General features: G+C 45.7%; 1 protein-coding gene across 2 annotated transcripts; it reads right to left on the bottom strand.

The window, feature by feature from the left end:
* Positions 1-182: 182 nt before the first annotated feature.
* On the bottom strand, positions 183-3,722 carry sid1 (secreted immunoglobulin domain 1). Of its 2 annotated transcripts, none has more exons than XM_038786228.1 (2): positions 3,692-3,722; positions 183-803 (listed from the first exon to the last, which is right to left on the bottom strand). In XM_038786228.1, exons 1-2 carry the CDS (start codon positions 3,708-3,710, stop codon positions 337-339), a joined length of 486 nt encoding a protein of 161 aa, XP_038642156.1. In that variant the 5' UTR covers positions 3,711-3,722; the 3' UTR covers positions 183-336. The 2 variants fall into 2 exon arrangements, with proteins under 2 accessions (XP_038642156.1, XP_038642155.1); XM_038786227.1 differs by lacking the exon at positions 3,692-3,722 and adding an exon at positions 2,004-2,113.
* Between the last annotated feature and the right edge of the window lie 17,355 nt (positions 3,723-21,077).

Raw genomic sequence — 21,077 nt, 5'->3', positions numbered from 1 at the left:
TTATAGCGGGAGACTGTAAATGGTCTCTCCGTTCTAGTTGGGAGGTAGTTGGGTATAATGTATCTGTGTTAATATCCAAACAATGGAGTTGAAAAAACAGATGAACTAGTCATTTCTCTCATTCCTACCATTTGGGATTTTCCTGTGCCTAATACGCAACTACATTTCTGGAATTTCACAGGTCACTTGAGGTTTGTTGTTCGTTGGCTCTGTGGAAAAGAGTACACCTTTCAGTTACAGTTCAGGGGCCATTCTTCAGACTCTTGACCTGAATTGTTAACTCTCTCCACGGATGCTGCCACACTTCGTGAACATTCCACCGACGTTTATTTTTATTTAAATTTTCCAGAAACCACGATATTTATATTTATACATCGTATTGACTGGAGCGCGCTGAGCCTGTGAAGTTCGCTGACGGAATAGAAGTTCTATCTCTCTTCCTTCACGTTTTGAGGAGGTGGGGTTTTTGACGGGGCATTGCGCCAGATTACACCGCTGTGCCGCACTCGTTGCACAGAAATACACTGCCGTGTCTGCAGGTGCAGCTTGCTGCAGCATCAAAGCAGAGCTTCTATCGCCGTCACCGGTGATTTTATAACGGGTTTGGTCTTGCTCCTCATAACGGGCATTTCCTCCAATCGAAATGTACCCGATCAAAGTGAACCCCTGGCCAGCTGATTGGCGGTACCAGAGCATGGATTGAGGAGTGGACTCCTGCTCATGGCAGTTCATTGTAGCCTGATTACCCTCTGCTACCACCAGTGCGAGTGGACTTTGTCGAGGCTGCAGTCCTTGCGCTGGATCTAAACAAAAAATGAAGTGGTTTCATTGAACATTATCACACAGAGTAAGGCCACTTCGGCAATCTCTAATAAAACCTCAGCCGTTCATAGAAACATGTGTAAAGCATTTCTGGTTAACCCTACCTGCATTAGTAAATATTAAACAATTGAACAATCAACCTATCGTTGAAGCAATTAAATATCAATCGATGAGTACAAAGCCAACTCCGACGATGATCGAATTCATTGACTGAATATTGTCCAGGCGTCAAAGAATGTTAGTTCAGTCTAAACAATGTCCTAGTGCGATACACATATACTATTTGCAAGAATGTCAAAAAATGTTCCCGTCCCCCCTGCAAATGCCTTGATTTCCGCATTTTTCAAACATTTATCCAGCACAGCCTTGAAGATACTCAGTAATGCAGGATCCGAAATCCACTGAGTTACAGAATTTCGAAGATTCACAAACCTGTCTATGAAGAAATTTGTCCCCATAGCAGCCCTAATTTATCGCCCCTTATCTTCAGTCGGCGGCCCCGTGTTCGAGATTTCCCAGCCAGAGTAAACACTATCTCGAAGTTCCCACCCTGTCAAATCCCTTCAGAACTGCGTCAGTTTCATCAAAATCATCTCTCATTCTTCTAAACACGAGAGCATAACTCCAAGTTATCCCTTCTCCCATCACAGTAAACCTTTGTCATTCGAACACCGAATCCAGGCAATCTTCTCTACAATGCCGAAAATAGTTCTGTGTATACGGGCACCAAACTTGCAGGCAGCATCAATGGTATGGTATCACCAACGCACGATACATATGGGGCAGGTCAGAATTATTTGTGTACTCTATTCCCGTCCAGTAATGACCAATATTCTTTTTGCCTTTCTACTTGTTTGTTGTAAACGACCACTAGGTTTCTGTGTTATTCACGGGAGTACACACAAGTCTCCCTGAACATAAACATTTCGAAAATCGGCGCCTTCTAAAATGCGTCAATTTTCGGTTCTCACAGCCGAAGTAAATAAACTCACTCTCCCCACATTACACTCCCATCGTCCACATTTCCGGCTCAATTAACCCGTCAATGTCTCTTGGTCGCTTCTTTGTATCCTGCTCACACCTTACATTCCCTCTTGACTTTGTATCCTCACAAAACAGGTAGACATGTCACTCAATCACTTCGCCCTCGTCATTAATATAATCGTACGCAGGATACTTACAAGGCTGAGAAATAAATAAAGTAAAAGAGATCAAATATATTTGCATATTTGTATGGAACATGCCAAAATTGATGCTTGTTATGAGTGTGTCCTCACGCGAAGTGATTCTAATTCAGACTGTACGTTAGCGCAGACAAACAGTCCAAAGACTGCCCCCGGAAATGACATCCTTCCGCATGACGTAGGCACGTTTACGCGACAATAAAATAAAGGCACAAATCGGCGGGTGTTGAAAATCTGAAGAAAGAAAAGAAAACGCTGGAAAACCTCACCGGGTCTGGCAGCATCCGTGGAGAGAGAAGCGGTGATAACGTTGCGAGTCTGTCTCAGTGTTCCACAGATTTTCCTCAAAGATTCAGAGTTTTCGCGGTAAACTGGTTTCTGAATGCATGTTGGTTTCTGTGTTTCTCTGGAATGTTAACAATGTTGAAATTTGCCTTGGACTTGGGCTCACAGGGCACCGTGGACCAGCAACAATCTGAAGTCCATTGTCTGTACAAAGCATTTAACTTTGTGCAAGATTCAGAAACGTTGTCCAGGGGAGTTCCCCCAAAACACTTGAAGACAGCTTGTGTTGGCCTTCGAGACAGAGGGCATGTACTGGAGTCTCAGCTCAGACACTGAAGTACGAATGTCTAGTCGGACATTAAAGTCTAGAGCTGAGGTGCTGTTGATGTTTCCACACTGAAATCTCCAGGGAAATGCTTGTACCCTCAATCTCCACGAATGGATAGAATTGTAGTATCGCTACAGTGCAGAAGGAGGCCGTTCGGCCCGTCGAGACTGCAATGACCAATTGAAAGGCTACCCTACACAGACCCCATACCTGCCCTATCGCTGTAACCCCACCTAACCTTTGGACTCTAAGAGGCAATTTAGCATTGTCACTCCACCTAAGCTGCACATCTTTGAAGACTTCCTATATCACCTTTAGTGGGACAATTTGTTATGCTACCTCCTAGATAACAGAAATTAGTACACTTCAACAGAGATGATTCATTGGTTGTGTGTTCGTGGCCCTGAACCATTGTCACAGAAATTCCCCACAACATTCGTTCAGAAGGTTGCACAGGTGTCGCCCTAGGAATGAATGAGACAGAGGGGGTAAAGACGGTTTTTGTGTTAGCTTGCGGCAGGTTTGAACCGCTGTGCTTTACTCGCAGCACAGAAGTAGGTCGCGGAGTCTGTCAGGTTGGGGTTCTTCAGATTCAGGGTGAATTTGTTGCTTCCAGCATCAAGATGGACGGTGAATCGTTGCTGGAATTCGGGCCCGCAGCCACCGTACCCGCTGCAAATCCACTCGATTGGGCCTCCTCTCTTTCTGTACCAGAACATTGTGTAGCTGCTCATGCTATCTCCCACCAAATTACAGAGCAGACTGACGGTCTCTTCCTGTCGGATCGAAGCCGCGGCTGGAAACTGGGCCACAGTGGGTGCAGCCCGGACCCCTAAAGCAGATTTGAAGAAAGAAAAGCCGCTTATAACAACAGATTTTTATAAGGCCTTTCAGACCATCATGATTGCTAGTTCCTTAAAATTGCCATTCAATTACTTTCACCCACTCTATTTTGCCCATATCCCAGCAAATCCCGCGATTATGCATCCATTCTGTTTTGCTGCTTCCACTTATTAATAAATTTCACCGTCTTTAATTGTTGGTAGAGAATATTTGTGGGAAAATTACTTACAATATATCCAATGTCCCATCCATAAGCTAAGAAAGATGAAGGGCGTTCTTGATGAGAAATCCATTTGCTTTCTTGTGAGGGACTGCGGAAGGATAATGTGTGACTAGTAAATGTCGCGATTCAACGGAAATGCAACCGGATGTAATAGATCTGCACCTGAAGATCGGCCAACCAATCGTGTCCCTGGGCCGCGCAGGAAAACAGTTTGAACAAATGAGAAACCGGGCATTTGCTTGTGATTTTTCTTTCGAAATCGTGGGACAGTACAGAACGCGGTCTCCAAAGTTCGCCGGTCACTTTCGGCTGCCTGGGCTGCAGTGTTGGCAATGTTTGCCTCGCAATGAATCGCACTGAAGAAAAGCATGAGCTGGACTTTGCGTTGCCCAATTGTGTGGTCGCCCTCTGTAGAAGCAACTGCCGCCTTTCCTAAACTGAAGGAGTGTCTGAACTTCCAAAATGTAGAAGCAACGCACTGAGATCGACCAAGTGCTTGAGTCCTTGTTTCATATAGACGTGTTGAGAACAAAACTGGGAAGTATCAGAAAGTCGTTATCACCTTCTAATTGGGCAGTAGCTGGAGCATTGCGTCCAGGTCTCGTCACTAGACTTCAGGATGGACATGAGAGTCCTTGAGAATTGTTCCTGGATGAAGGAATTTCACTAATAATGCTCAGTTCAGATTGTCGGCTTGTTGTGCTTGGAACAAGGGTTATTAAAGATTGAGTCTTAGAGGTGAATAACCTGAGGCCAATCATAGACATAGAGCTATAGAGTCAATGAGCCATAACACGCAGAAGAGACCCTTTGGTCCATCGAGTCTGCACCGAGAAACCTACACCAAATCTGCACGAATCCCACTTTCCAACACTTGCCCTTGAATGTTGTGAAATTTCAGGTGCTCATCCACGCACGTTTTAAATATTGGGAGTTTACCGTCTCTATTAATCTCCCAGTGAGTGCACTGCAGACTCTAGAGACCTTCCACGTGAAAGACGGTTTCCTCTAAACCTCCTGCCCCTCACCTTAAAATTACTCCCCCTCGTTATTGACGTTTCAACTGAGGAGAACACGATTCTGATCCACCCCGTCCCTCACCCTTATAACCTTTAGATAAGATAGACAATTAAATATGTTCCCATTAACTGATGGTTGAAGAACGCGAGGATATGGATGAAAAATTTTGGGAGAAACGTTACAGGAGGAATATAAGGATAAACAGTCTGGCGCAGCCAATGTAAAGAGCTGGACCTGGCGCCGCCCAGGGCCGGAGAAACGGTGGCAATTAATCAAATCAAAAAGTGGCAGAAAGATTAGAAGGGATATGAGTTTGTTTTTGCAGAGGCAGCCTGGAGGTCGCTGCCTGAGTTGGTGGTGGAGGCACAGACCCTAAACTCAATTAAAAAGTTCCTGGATCTGCACCTCAAGTGCTGCAAGCTACAGAGCGTGTATGGGCGTGTACGGGGAAATGGGACTAAAAGGCCATATGGTGTCTTTAGGTTGGCATGGTCATGAAGGGCCGAATGGCCGCTTTTCGGTGTGGTACCATTTCCATCGTTCTAGGATTGAAAAATAAATTTGATTGGCATTTTAGGGAAATAAACTGCAGAGCTGCAGGGATAAAGGTGGGTAATGGGCCTAACTGGATTGGTCCACAGAGAGGCGACGTAGATTTAATAGGACTAACAGTCGCCCTTTTGCCGTAATGCCCTGTGACGAGCGAGCTGCAGAGCGCTTTGGGACGCCTTGGAGTTGTGACTTGCCAGAGGAATACAAACACGCTCATTGTCTTTCTGAGCTTCGTATGTGACACAGATGGGTGTGAGTGCATCAGGGAAGGAACGGGCGTTTTTGTAACAGCCTACAGTAGGGTTGTGCCTCTGTGTTAAACTAGCTGCACAGAAGTAGGTCGCCGAGTCCCCCGGCTTGGAGTCTCTCAGCTGCAAAATGAATCGATTGTTTGTGGCTTCGTGTTGCACTGTAAACCGTTCCTCCAAACCTGGCCCACAGCGACCGAATTCACCGCACATCCATGCGATTGCCTTGCCCTGTTGCCGGTACCAGTTCATTGTGTAGCTGCTCATGCTGGCTCCCTCCAAACTGCAGCTGAAACTGAACGACTGATCCGGTAAAATAGACGCTGCTGGAGACTGGACCACAGTGGGCGCACACCAAACGTCTAGAATATATTTCAAAAAGGTCGAAGGGCTTAGAACAGTAAATTAAAATGGTGCCATAGAATTATAAACGTTTTAAGTAAAGAATGAGGCAATTCGGCCATTTGCATCTCGGACACCTGTTTGCAAGAAGGGTGGGCTGAGTGGCCCAGTAAATCTCCCTGGGAACGGGCCCGAATCCTCCCACGTCAGTTTTTTTGTAATCTTAATTCATTTAACAGAAATGTGGAAATAGAAGCTCGTCTCAGTGATTGCCATCATCAAACGATCATCCATCGTTGTAAAACCCCACCCGGAACACCAAAGAACCTTAGGGAAAGAACTTTGCCGCCCATGCCTGGCATACATGTGAGAGACAAACTCCTACATTACTACCGACGCCCGAATTCAATGGCAGCATTTAGAAGGCAAATTAGTTTAACTGGGCCCTGCCTTTAACGAATGCCCTCCAGATCTGCCCATTACCACCTGAAGCATTGATTCAACTTCATTTAGTATCGACTAGACGGCCATTTGCGGATAACTGCGATTCCACCCCTTTTGCTGTTGGTAACTATTTCGACAGCCATAACTTACAACGAATCCAGTGTCCGAAAGAAAAGGTGAGAAATATGGTGACCGTTTCAGCTGACATTGCCATCGCCCTCCTCAGGAGTTGAGATACAGAGTTACTCAGCGATAAGACAGCACCTGTCAAAATACTCGCCAAGCATTGGAAATGCCACAAGTTATGACGAACAGAACCTCGCACGTGGTCGGTTAATCATGTGACTGGAGTACGCAAGTCGGCAAACAGAACAGGAGGAGCATTTCCGCTGGGAGCATTGCTTCTTTCGCAAGATCGTCCAAGCAACTCCTCGCTGCTTTCGCCCGTCTCATCCATAATTACTTCTTCTCTCCTCCTTACCATCTATATATTTTTTCTGCATGCGTGTACCCCGCATTTGGGGATATCGCTGACGTCAGCATACCTGGAGTGCAATGGGAAAGCCTTACACTGGAAGATTAACTTTACTGAACATCGACATTCCCCTGCCTCATTATTCACTGATCAGGGGTGAATACATTGACTTGAGTAGGAATTGAGTTTGTCCTTCAGGACACAAAATAATGCAGAATCGCTGAGCAGAAACTTATAGCCAAGTTCCGCACACATGAGTGCGACCTCAACCTGGGACCTGGGATTCATGTCGCACTACATTCATCCCCCACCATCTGGCCTGGGCTTGCAAAATCCTACCAACTGTCCTGGCTTGAGACAATTCACACCTCTTTAACCAAGGGTTACCCCTATATCTGGATCTGTAAAAATTTAATTACTTGCAAATGCACGCATTCTAAGCATTGTCTGGCATCTTTGACTTTGTCCATGTTTCTGGAACATACCTCTTCATTTACCTGAGGAAGGAGCAGTGCTCTGAAAGGTAGTGTTTGAAAAAAGACCACACCGATTGTCAAAGAGGAAAATTGGGATTATTTCGAATGGTGCTCCGGAAATATAGCCGCTGAGCGGATTAGTCAGCAGTAAGTTATTTGTGTTTACTTAACCAGCATGTATAAAACAATACAATGTGATCAATATGGACGGTAAGTGTTGTAACAGAGCAGCAAAGATACGAACTTGGAAAATTTGTATCTGACATCTCATAGAATCATAGAATTTACAGCGCAGAAGGAGGCCATTCGGCCCATTGATTCTGCAACGGCTCTCGGCAAGAGCGCCTCTCCCCCCCCCCCCCCCCTCCCCCCCACACACACACACACATACCTCTTCCCTATCCCCATAACCCAGTAACCCCACCCAAACGTTTTGGACACGGAGGGCAAGTTATCATGGCCAATCGGCCTAACCTGCACATCTTTGGATTGTGGGAGGAAACCAGAGCACCCGGAGGAAACCCACACAGACACGACGAGAACCTGCAGACTCCACACGGACAGTGACCCAAGCCGGGAATCGAACCTGGTACCTGGCAGGTGTGAACCAACTGTGCTAACCACTGTGCTACCGTGCTACTGTGCTACCGTATCTCATGCACACAAGAAATGGAGAATGGGATTATGGAATACCAAGAAATGTGGAACATTGTCTCCGATGTTGGACCAGGAGGCACGGGCTACCACCTTTAGATTTAATGTGGACAAGGAGTCAATCGGCCTTAAATAAGATGTTCTTTCCTACGGCCGGTGCAGGCTCGATGGGCCGAATGGCATCCTTCTGCACTGTAAATTCTATGATTCTATAATTAAACATCATCCCAAATGGTGCGGATTGAAGCAGCGGTTGGCGCATTTTGGCTTGTTCGTGGTGCCGAAGTACAATAGTGCCACCCTCTGGCAGCTGTGATATATTCCGCAGGGCTCTGTGAGAGATTTGGGGAAATTCATGACAAGAAAACCGGGGGTTCCATCGGCCGAGCTCAGGTGCAGGTGCTGTCGTAATCGGCAGTGTACAAAAGGGAGCCGATGGTAAGCTCCAGTCCAAACTCGGTGTGGCTTGGCCTCTGGAATTGAATGGATTCCACTGACTAACTGGAACCATGATCGGTGTCGGGTGTATTAATGGAGGTCCCCCATTGTTACAAGCAGGACAGAAGGAGTCCATGCGGCCCATCGCTGCCCAATTACCCATGCCCCCTTGGTAACGACGCATTTGGAATATTGCGCACAATTATGGGCGCCACATTAACAAAAAGGATGTGGAGGCTTTGGGGAGGGTGCAGACGTGGTTTCGTTTTGTTTTAATTAAGTGTACCGAATTATTTTTTCCAATTAAGTGGCAATGTAGTATGCCAACTCATCTGCCCTGCATATCTTTGGGTTGTGGGGGCGCAACCCACGCAAACACGGGGAGAATGTGGAAACTCCACATGGACAGTGACCCAGAGCCGGGATTGAACCCGGGACCTCGACGCCGCCAAACAGCAATGCTAACCACTGTGCCACCGTGCTGCACAGTCGGTTTATTGATTGCTTGATTGATTGTTTGATTTGATTTATTGTCACATGTACCGACGTTCAGTGAAAGGTATTTTTCTGCGGCTGAGGGAACGTACACAGTAAGTCCATAGTAGACAAAAAAATAATCAACAGAGAACGTTGACAAAAAGCACATCGACAAACAATGATTGGTTAAAGTGTCGAACAAGGGCCAAACAAAGCAAATAGGGAGCAACAGCCGTATAGGGCATCGTGAATAGAATTCTTGCAAGGGACAGATCAGTCCGAGGGGGAGTCGTTGATGAGTCTTGTATCTGTGGGGAAGAAGCTGTTCCTATGTCTGGATATGCGGGTCTTCAGAATTCTGCCTGATGCAAGGGTCTGGAAGAAGGCAATGCCTGGGTGGGAGCTGTCTCTGATAATGCTGTCTTCATTCCTCAGGCAGCGGGAGCTGTATAAAAATCAATGAGTGGGTGGCAAGCTTGTGTGATGCGCTGGGTTGAGTTCACCAGACTTTGCAGTTTCTTGCGACCTTGGACCGAGCAGTTGCCATACCAAGCTTTGATGCAGCCGGATAGGATGCTCTCTGTCGCACATCTGTCGAAGTTTGTGAGAGTCGATGCAGACATGCCAAATTTATTTAGCTTCCGGAGGAAGTAGAGACGTTGTTGAGCTTTCTTCACTGTTGCATCAACATGAATGGACCAGGACAGACTGCTGATGATAGTGACCCCCAGGAGCGTAAAGCTATCGACCATATCAATTTCGGAGCCATTGTTGCAGACGGGAGAGTATGTTGTGCTACAGTTCCTGAAGTCGATCAGTTCCTCGGTCTTTCCGACATTTAGAGAGAGGACATTTACCAGCATGTTGCCTGGTTTGCCGGGTGTTTGCTATGCGGAGAGTCTGAATAAACTTGTACTGTTTTCATTAGAAAGACTGACGTTGAGGGGTGATCTCCAAGGAGTCTACAAGATTCAAGCCCCTCATGGGCATGGATCGACTGGATGGACAGGCACTCTTTCTCAGGGTGCAGGGGTTAGTCATCAGGGGGAATATGTTTAAGTTCCGTGGGGCAAAGTTTCGATGCGCGAGGCAGGTTTTTTAGGCAGAGGGTGCTGAGTGCTTGGAACGCATTGTCAGGGGAGGCTGTGGAAGCAGATACATTGACTGCGTTAAAAAGGCATCTTGACAAACACATGGATAGGATGGATATAGAGGCAGACGGCACAAGAAAGTGCTGAGGATTTTGCCAAAGGTTGGTATCATGACCGGTAGAGGTTTGGGAGGGCTGAAGTTCCTGTTCATGTGCTTTATTGTTCTTTGTTCTGTTCTCTGTTCTTTGTTCTCTGTTCTTTGCTCTTGGTATTTTCTGGAAGGGTTCCTGCTTCACCAAATATCTGATTCAACTCTAAATGTTATAACTAATTTCAAGCAGGGGATTTTACATCAAAACAGTCCCTTGCCTAACATAAAGCCTCTTAATTATAAACGACTTGCTTGTGTGTCTTCCCTGCATTGGGAAAGGCAACCCCAGCTTCTCTAGTCAGTCCACATAACTAAAGCTGCTTATCACTGCTGCCATTCTGATCAACCCCGGCTTGCTTTAAGCAGAATAATTGCATATTTTCTTATCTATCCAGTTAATCGATATCACTGGCAAATTCTGGAAACTTCCTTTGCACGTGTTCCTTCTTTCTGTCCTTCCTGCATTGACTCTACATTCAATGCTTCATTTATCCTTGCTTTTTATTTCACTTCCATTCATCCCTGCACTTCTTCCTTCTTTCAAACTCTAAGTCAATCTGCGCTTTCAGTTTCTTTGTGTCAAAATGGCATGCACTCTTCAAGCTAAACCCACACTAATGCTGCACGATAACATTTTTTCGTTTCATTCACAGCTGTTTCCTGCTGCGTTTGGGATTTTTGTTGAATTTCTTCATCTCTGAGTCACTGTGAAGACTCCAGGCGCAGTAATACACGGTCGAGTGATTCGCCCGCAGGCTGGAGGACTCCAGGTTGAACTGGGCTCCATGCAGTCGCTCGGCGGTGAAACTGTCCACCATCCCCTTTGGTTCAGCGTATGGTGCAACTCCGGAGTAAAGCATCAGGTGAATCCCCTTCCCCGGATATTGTCTGTACCAGTACATGTAACCTCCACTGTGTCCCTCGGCCTCACAATGCAGTTTCACTCTCTCCCCAATAAATTTAGAGACAACGGCCGGGGTCTGGTGGATTTTCATTGAGCTCACGAATGAAAGAGAGATGGGGTGAGCAGGAGATTAATAAATAACGACATTCCGAACGTGAAAGAGCAAAATGAAAGAAAGGAGACAAGTGAGAAAGACGGAAAATAAATTCGAAAGGATTGTACTTACATTGAAATAACACCGTGAGGCTCAGTAACACATACATCCTTAATGTTAAACTTTACTTGTGTTGGACAAATGAACGGAAACAAGAGAGAGACCAGTCTTCATGTAACTCAACTGGTCTGTCAAATCATTGACGAAACCTCAAAGGTCCAAGAAAATCCCGCCCTCACTGCCGGAAAGACATGCCCCTCTTTCTATGATTGGCTGAAGAGGACGAGGCGGGAGCAGGAAGTTGCGAAGGGGCCATAAACGGATGAAGCGAGAGAGCAAAGCAAACATAGAATTTGAGATCGTCCTTAGCAATTTAGAGCAGTGCATCTTCTAACTGGCTGGAGGCAACACACTGTGGAGGAGGAAAGGAGTTCAGCTCCACAAATCACTCACACCCGGTTTTAGGGGGAAAGGAAATCAAATTTTAATGGAATGCGAGCCTTCTACGTGGAATCTGGAATAGCATATGGAGGGAGTTTCCACAGGTTGTTCCAGAGCTCTGGAATACTGCGCTTAGAGCTGGGTAACGCACATCCAGAAGGATATATTAGGCTGGGAGGGATTGCAAAGCAAATTGACCAGCGTCACGCCGTGGCGTGTTTCACAATCGTAGTCATCGCTGGCAAGGTGAACAAATATTGTCCATCCCTAACTGTCCTTAAACTGAGTGGTATTTCAGGGGTTATTTAAGAGTCAACCACATTGATCTGGCATCACACGTATTTACAACGATCGACAATAATTTCAAATGCCAACAGTCCCGAGAGCAGATTTCAAAGACAAACTTATTTTTTATTAATTGAATTTAAATTCGGTCAGCTGCCACGTTGAGTTCGAAACATTTCCGACAAGAACATTAACCAGAGCCCCTTGATGTGTCGTTGAGTAACATTAGCCTTAAATCCCGGCCTGAACCGGTATCCAGCAACGATTCAAAAAGGCAATTTGCAAAACCTTGTCTGTGATGTGGAGGCAGAGACTCTCATAAAATGTAAGAAGGATTCTGTTGCTCACTTGCATCCCAAGGCAGGCAAATCTATGAGTCAAGAGCTGGAAAACGGGATTAGAATAATTGGATCGCTGTTTTTTTTGATTGGCGCGGACATCATGGGCTGAAGGGCCTTTTATGTGATCGACACCTCTTTGACTATAAATATAAAATACTCTCACTTTTCTGCATTGAACTTCATCTGCCACTTGTCTACCCGTGGCTTATTCTCTAACTGAACCCCTCACTTCCGCTCCCTCCTCATACCCCTTGCCCCGTTTAGAAGTCTGTTCTCCTTAAATGTATTCAGAAACCTTCCCCAACAATCCTCCTGTGGCAGAGGATTCCATAGATTTACCTCTCTTTCAATGAAGAAATTTCACATCATCTCAATCCTAATTGGCTGACGCCGTATCTTGAAACCGACAGCCAATGTTCTAGGCCTTCCCTAACCAGAGGAAGCAACATGCCCGCATGCAGTCTGTCCCGCCCTGTTAGAATTTTACATAATTTCAATCAGATCCCCTCTCATTCTTCTAAATTCCAGTGAATACAGGCCTATTCTTAAAATTACACACAGATTCAAAACTTCAGAACTTCTATAGACGTCAGCGGCGACATTATAACGGGTTTGCTCTGTCTCCTCATAATGGTATTTACCTCCGACCTGAAGGTACCCAATCAAAGTGAGCCCCTGGCCGGCTGATTGGCGATAGCAGAGCATGGAGGACTGGTTTCCTGCACATGGCTGTTCATTGTGGCCATATTAGCCTCTTCTATAACCAGTGTGGGCAGACCTTGTCCAGGTTGCAGTCCTTGTGATGGATCAAAACAAAAAATGAAGCAGTTTCATTGAGCCTTACCACATAGATCGAAACCACTTCGGATATCTGTAATAAAACCTCAGCCATTCATACAAACACATGCAAACCATTTCTGGTTGACCCTGTCCGCATTATTAAATATTGAAAAATTAAACTGTCAACCGATCGTTGGATTAATTAATTATTAATGCACGGATACAAACGCAACTCAGACAACGGTCAAACCCATTGACTGAATATCGTACAGGTATCAAGGATTAATTGTTCAGTCTAATCAATTTCCTAGTGCCATCCACTAATATCATTTGCAAGAATGTGAAAAAAGCATCCCGTCTGCTCCAGCAATGCATCGATTTCCCCATTATTCAAACATCTATCACCCACAGCTTTGAAGCTACTCAGAAGTGTGGGATCTCCAACCCTCTGAGTTCGAAGATTCACTAATCTGTCTGTGAAAAAATAGCCATCATCTCAGCCCTCATGGATCGCCCCTTATCCCCAGTCGGGGGCCCCGTGTCCGACAATTCCCAGCCAAGGGAAAGACTTCCTCTAAGTTCCCACCCTGTGAAATCCCTTCAAAACTGTATGAGCTTCATCAAAACCACCTCTCATTCTTCGAAACACACAGAGTATAACTCCAAGTTATCCCTTCGCGCATCACAGTAAACCTCTGTCATCCGAAACCAGAATCCAGGCAATCTTCTCCGTCTTGCCTTAAATAGTTCCCTGTATATGGACATCAAACCTGAATGGTATGGTATGACCAAAGCCCGACACTTGTGGACCAAGTCAGAGTTATTTTTTTTAAAAATTAGAGTGTTCAATTATTTTTTCAAATTATGGGGTAGTTTAGCAGGTGGATTACCTCCCATGCACATCTTTGGGTTGTGAGGGTGAAATCCACGCAGACGGGGGATGTGCAAACTCCTCACGGACAGTGACCCAGGGTCGAGATTCGAACCCGGGACCTCAGAGTCGCAGTCCCAGTGCAAACCAGTGCGCCACGTCCGTCAGAATTATTTGTGTACTCCATTCCAGTACAGTATCTGTGGAGAGAAGTGGAGATAAGTAGGCAGCACGGTAGCATAGTGGTTAGCACAGTTTATTCACAGCTCCAGGGTCTCAGGTCCGATTCCCGCCAGCCTGGGAAAAGTGCCTGCCCATGCATTCTATCCGTGCCCCTCATAATCGTGTACACCTCAGTTCGGTCACCCCTCAAGCTCCGTCTTTCTAATGAAAACAGTCCGAGTCTATTCATCCTCTCCACGCAGGTAACACCTCCAGACCAGGCAGATTCCCGGTAAACCTCCTCTGCTCCTCTCCAAAACCTTCAGATCCTTCTGCTACTGTGGCAACAGCAATAATGCGCAATATTTCAAGCGCGGCCTTGCCAAGGTTCTGTACAACTGTAGCATGACTTGTCAGTTTTTATACTCGATACCCCATCCAATGAAAGCAAGCGTTTCATATGCCATATTGACTACCTTGTGCACTTCTGTTGCCACCTTCAAAGATCTCTGGACCTGCACGCCCAGATCTCTGATTCCTATATTCCTGAGAGGTTTACCATTTACGGTGTATTCCCCTCTACGTTAGACCTACCATAAATGCATTACAGCACAGTTGTCCGGATTAATCTCCATTTCCCATTTCTCTGCCCAAGCCTCCAACCTATGTCCTACTGTATACTCTGAAAATCCTCAGCACTATTTGCTACTGCAGCAACCTTGGTTTCATCCACAAACTTACTAATCAGACCAGCTACATTTTCCTCCAAATCGTTTGTGTACACAACAAACAACAGAGGCCCCAGCACAGATCCCTGTTGAACATCACTAGTCACAAGGTTCCATTCACAAAAACACCCTTCTATTGCAACCCTTTGCCTTCTGTGACCGACTTTACCACCTCACCTCTGATCCCGTGTGACGTCACCTTTTGTACCAGTCTGCCATGAGGTACCTTGTCAAAGGCTGTTCTGAAGTCCATGTGAACAACATCCACTGCCCTCCCTTCATTAATCATCTGCGTCACCTCCTCGAAGAACTCGATCAGGTGAGTGAGGCGCGACCACCGCTTCACAAAACGATGCTCTCTATCACTGATGAGTCCATTTGTTTCCAAATGGGTATAAATCTTGTCCCTGAGAACTCGCTCCACTAATTTACCTACTACCAACATGAGGTTCACCGGCCTATAGTTTCCAGGATTATCCCTGCTACCTTTCTTAAACAGTGGTACCACATTAGCTTCTCTCCAATCCTCTGGGATCTCATCAGTAGCCAATTAGGATGCAAAGATGTCAGCCAAGGCGCCAGCAATTTCCTCCCATGCTTCCCTCAGTATTCTGAGGTAAACCCATCCGGCCCAGGAGACTTATCTACCTTAATGTCTTTTAAAAGACCAAATACTTCCTCCTTTGTCATGTCAACATGACTTAGACTGTCCACACACCCTACCCAAGAATCATTTTCCACCAAGTCCTTTTCTTTGGTGAACACTGATGCAAAGTACTCATTTAGTACCTCGCCAACTTCCTTTGGCTCAATACATTGATTCCACAACCCCCACCGCGCTGTCCTTAAGTGGTCCAATCCTTTCCCTGACCACCCTGTTGCTTTTTACACGTGAATAAAAACACTTTGGGATTCATAGGAACATAATACTGCAGCATTCATACTGCTAAATTGCCCGTAGTGTAAGGTTAATGGGGGGATTGTTGGGTTACGGGTATACGGGTTACGTGGGTTTAAGTAGGGTGATCATTGCTCGGCACAACATCGAGGGCCGAAGGGCCTGTTCTGTGCTGTACTGTTCTATTCATAAGAACTAGGAGCAGGATTTAGGCCATCTGGCCCCTCGAGCCTGTTCCGCCATTCAAGCAGATCATGGCTGATTTTTTATGGACTCAGCTTCCCTTTCCGGCCCGGACACCATAACCCTTAATCCCTTTATTTTTCAAACACCTATCTATCTCTATCTTAAAAATATTTAATGAAGGAGCCTCAACTGCATCATTGGGCAAGGAATTCCATAGGTTCACAAACCTTTGGGTGAAGTCGTTCCTCCTAAACTCAGTCCTAAATCTACTTCCCCTTATTTTGAGGCTATGCGGTCTAGTTCTCCGTTCACCCAGTAGTGGAAACAACCTGCCCGCATCTAGCCTAACTATTCCCTTCGGTTTTTGTATGTTTCTATAAGAATACCCCTCATACTTCTAAATTCCAACGAGTACAGTCCCAGTCTACTCAACCTCTCCTCGTAATCCAACCCCTTCAGATTTGGGATTAACCTAGTGAATCTCCTCTGCACACCCTCCAGTGCCAGTACGTCCTTTCTCAGGTAAGGGGACAAAAACTGAACACAATACTCCAGGTGTGGCCTCCCTAACATCTTATACAATTGCAGCATAGCCTCCCTAGTCTAAAACTCCACACCTATAGCAATGAAGGACAACATTTCATTTGCCTTCTTAATCACCTGTTGCACCTCTAAACCAACTTTTTGCGACTCATGCACAAGCATACCCAGGTCTCTCTGCACAGCAGCATGTTTTAATCTTTTATCATTTAAATAATAATCCATTTTGCTGTTATTCCTACCAAGATGGATAACCTCCCATTTGTCAACATTGTATTCCATCTGCCAGACCACTACCAAAGTTAAACTGACTGGCCTATAATTACCCGCTTTCTGCCTACCTCCTTTTTTAAACAGTGGTGTCACGTTTGCCAATTTCCAATCCACCGGGACCACCCCAGAGTCCAGTGAACTTTGGGAAATTATCACTAGTGCATTTGCAATTTCCCTACCCATCTCTTTTAGCACTCTGTGATGCATTCCATCAGGGCCCGGTGACTTGTATACCTTTAGCCCCATTAGCTTGCCCATCACTACCTCCTTAGTGATAGCAACCATCTCTAGGTCCTCATCTGTCACGGCCTCATTTCTATCAGTCACTGGCATGTTATGTGTGTCTTCCACTGTGATGACCGACGCAAAAAACCTGTTCAGGTCCTCAGCCATTTCCTCATTACCCGTTATTAAATCTCCCTCCTCATCCTCTGAAGGACCAATATTTACCTTAGCCACTCTTTTTTGTTTTATGTATTTGTAGAAACTTTTACTATCTGTTTTTATATTCTGAGCAAGTTTACTCTCATAATCAATCTCACTCTTCTTTGTAGCTTTTTAGTAGCTTTCTGTTGCAACCCTAAATATATCCCAATCCTCTAGTCTCCCACTAATCTTTGCTACGTTGTGTGCTTTTTCCTTCAATTTGATATTTCTCTTATTTCCTCAGATATCCATGGTCGATTTTCCCTCTGTTTATTCTTTTTTTTTCTTTTAATCCTTAATTCATCTTAATCCTACTTGCCAAGGACTTTTCATGACCCCTCCAAGCCCTCCTAATTTCCCGCTTAAGTACCTTCATACTTCATTTGTAATCCTGAAGGGTTCCGACTGTCTCCACCCTTCTAGACCGTACAGAAGTCTCCTTTTCCTTATTAAAGAGGTTCACGATATCCCTCGTTATCCAAGGCTCCCTAAACTTCCCATACTTACCCTTCGTTCCCTCAGGAACATGACTTTCATGAATCCTAATCAACTGTCGCTTGAAAGACTCCCACATGTCCGATGTTGATGTACCCTCCAACAGCCACACCCAATCCAAATTTTTCAATTCCTGGCTCTTGTTCTCGTAATTACAGAAATGAATACAGGTCAACAGAGATGATTCATTGGCTGTGTGTTCGTGGCCCTGAACCACTCTCACAGAAACTCCCCACTACATTAGTTCAGAAGGTTGCGCAGGTGTCGACCAAGGAAGGAATGAGACAGAGGGGATAAAGACGAGTTTTGTGTTAGTTTGCGGCAGATTTGAACCGATGTGCTTTACTCGCAGCACAGAAGTAGGTCACCGAGTCTTTCAGGTTTGGGTTCTTCAGATGCAGGGTGAATATGTTGCTTCCAGCATCAAGTTGGACGGAGAATCGTTTCTGGAAATCGGGCACGCAGCCACCGTACCCGCTGCAAATCCATTCGATTGGGCCTCCCTTCTTCCTGTAAAACAACATTGTGTAGGTGCTCATGCTATGCCCCACCAAATTGCAAAGCAGACTGACGGCCTCTTCCTGTCTGATCAAAGCCGCGGGTGGAAACCGGGCCTCATTGGGCGCTGCCCGGAACCCTAAAGCAGATTTCGGGAAAGAAAAACGCTTATAAAAGCAGATTGAAACCGAACAGAGACCTTTCAGCCCATCATGACTGCTAGTTCTTTAAAATGGTCATTCAATTACTCTCACCCACTCTATTTTACCCAAAGCCTGCAAATCACCCCGATGATGTATCGACTACGTTTTAAACCTTTGACTTATAAGTAAACGTCGCCGTCTTTTATTGTTAGCAGAGAATATTTGCGGGAAAAAGACTTACAATATATCCAATGTCCCATCCATAAGTTGAGAAAGATAAAGGGCGTCCTAGATGAGAAAACCATCCTCTTTCTTCTGAGGGGAGGCGGAAGGTTAATGTGTTACTGGTAAATGTCCCCATTCAACAGAAATGCAACCGGATGTAATAGAACTGAACCTGAAGATTGGTCATCGAATCGTGAGCAGGGCCACACAGGACAAAGGTTTGAACAAATGAGAACCCGAGCATTTGCTTGTGATTTTTTTTTTCTTAATCGTGGGACAGTACAGAAGGCGGTCTCCAATGTTAGCCTGTCATTTTCGGCTGGCTGGGCTGTAGTTTTGCCAATGTTTGACTCAATGGATGGCTCTGAAGAAAAGCATTAGCTGGAAGTTGAGTTGGCTAGTTGTTGAGTCGCCCTCTGTAGATCGAGTTGCCGCCTTTCCTATACTGCAGTAGTGTCTGAATTTCCAAAATGTAGAAGCAAAGCACTGAGATCAACCAAGTGCTCGAGTCCTTGTTTCATACCGAGGAGTTGGGCACAAAACTGGTAGGGAGCAGAAAATTCTTATCAGCGTTTAATTGGGCAATATCAAGAGCATTACGTCCAGTCTGGTCATCAGACTTCAGGATGGAAATGAGGATCCTTGAGAAGAGGCAAAGGGGATTTGCCAGAATTGTTCCTGGATGAAGGAATTTCACTACAATGCTAAATTGCATATTCTCGGCTTGTTGTCCTTGGAACAAGGCAGATTGAGGAAAGGTCTTACCAGAGGTGAACAAGCTGAAGACAGTCATAGCCATAGAGCCATAGAGTCTTAGACTCATACAGCACTTTGGTCCATCGAGTCTGAAGCGACAAACCTACACCAAATCGGCGCGAATCCCACTTTCCAATACTTGGCCTTGAATGTTGTCACATTTCAGGTGCTCATCCACGCACATTTTGAAGATAGGGAGTTTCCCGCCACTACTACTCTCCCAGACTCCCGGGTGAAAGACGTTTTCCTCTAAACCTCCTGCGCCTCATCTGAAAATTATTCCCCCAGGCACAGTTGTTCTGTCTCTGGTGTCACATACAGGCCAAATTGGTGAGTTGGAAAATTCCCTCCCTTAAATGATATGGTGACCATTGCTGAAAACAGCTCTCTGTTCCTAACTCTTGTACTTTAAAGAAAATAATCCTTCGGACGTGTGTGTCGCTGGAGAGATCCATGATTATTGTCCATCCCTATTGTACTTGAGAACTTTGTGATGGATCACTGAGGTCCCTGTTCCCAGGGCTTTGCCCCAGCAACAGTAGAGCATTGGCGACATCGGTCATATCAGAATGTCATGTGTCTTAGAAAGGACCTTGCCGATAACATCGATCTCCTTAACCTTCTTGGTGATACAACAACAGGGTCCGAATGCCGTTGTTGAATGAACCTTAAACACTTGGTACCGTATATTTAGTAGATGCAACAATCTGCACCCACGGTCCGCGGGGGTGAAAAGGGTGAAATTCTTCATCTGTCCAGGTGAACTTGAACTCTGTGATGGGGGCATTATCTTGTCAAGCATCCGGGATACCAGCTGCAGCAACGTAATCACTGTGTTGCCCTCTCTCAGGACAGTAAGGCTCTTAGATTTCTTGCGGCAGGGAGTATTTCTCAGAGCCCATGTACTTTGCAATGCTGTGTGCATCTCTCTGCGCCAGGAAGTAATAGCTCCTGTTGTCTTCGACCTGGGGGTCTTTCAAGATCAGAGTGAATTCGTTGCCCTGAGGGTCCTGCTTGACCTCCGACCGCTTTCTGCTCCCAGGTGCAGCCATTACCCCAGATCTGATCCATTCCATTTGGTCGCCGATCTGGATGCATCAGTGTAACCGATGGTCGGTCACCATGCCCTGCCAGATGCTGCAATGGAACACGGCTCCCTGCCCTGGAGACAGAACCATTGCCAGCCCAGACTGGACGACTAAATTCTTCAAGCGAACATCTAGCAAGGTGATTAAAACAGGAGGAGCAGTTCAAACAGGAGCCAAACCACGAGGGGAAGGATGGGACATAGATAGGAGAGAGAGAAAGATAAATCAGTACATTAGTGTTCTCCAGTAACAGTGCTACTTTGAATATTATATTGAGAGGTAGATTTGGAGGAACAGGTGGTGACAGAAAGAGATTCAGATAAAAACACGTCAGCGAGAGGAGAGAATGAGACAAAGAGAAAGAGAAAGAGGGAGGCCGAGCGATAGAGACAATGATAGAAGGGGCGAGACAGAGATGAAGGGAAAGTATGAGCTGTATGTGAGAGAGAGAGAGAGAGAGAACGGTGGACGGACAAAATAAACGTCCGAAACAGGAAAGGGTAATAGAAAGAGACAGTTTTAGAATCAAAGTAATATAACAGCAAGTTTTTTAAAAACGTATTCGTCAAGTTTTGGTTCCAACTATAAAGTTAGACGTTAAGTTAGACGTTGGACCAGGAGACAGTAGTTTCAACTCTTAGATTTAATGTCGATTTAATGCCGATTGGTTGATAATCAACCGATTCGGTGGTACAGTAGGTAGCACTGCTGCGTCACAGCTCCAGGTACCCGGGTACAATTCCGGCTTCGGGTGACTGCGTAGAGTTTGCATTTTCTTCCCGTGTCTACATGGGTTTTCTCCGGGTGCTCCGGTTCCCTCCCACAGTCCA

This window comes from Scyliorhinus canicula, chromosome 27 (genome assembly GCF_902713615.1).
Source record: "Scyliorhinus canicula chromosome 27, sScyCan1.1, whole genome shotgun sequence".
In the NCBI taxonomy this organism is placed as follows: Eukaryota; Metazoa; Chordata; class Chondrichthyes; order Carcharhiniformes; family Scyliorhinidae; genus Scyliorhinus; species Scyliorhinus canicula.
The sequence above is the reverse complement of the archived record's forward strand: the minus strand, read 5'-3'. Positions and strand labels throughout refer to the sequence as shown.

Excerpts from the sequence above, each read along its gene's own strand:
- sid1 (XM_038786227.1), bottom strand. The coding sequence starts at position 2,064 with ATGTTCCATACAAATATGCAAATATATTTGATCTCTTTTACTTTATTT. Across the intron at positions 804-2,003 it reads TTTATTTATTTCTCAGCCTT|ATCCAGCGCAAGGACTGCAG; the intron begins GTAAGTATCCTG and ends TTTTTTGTTTAG.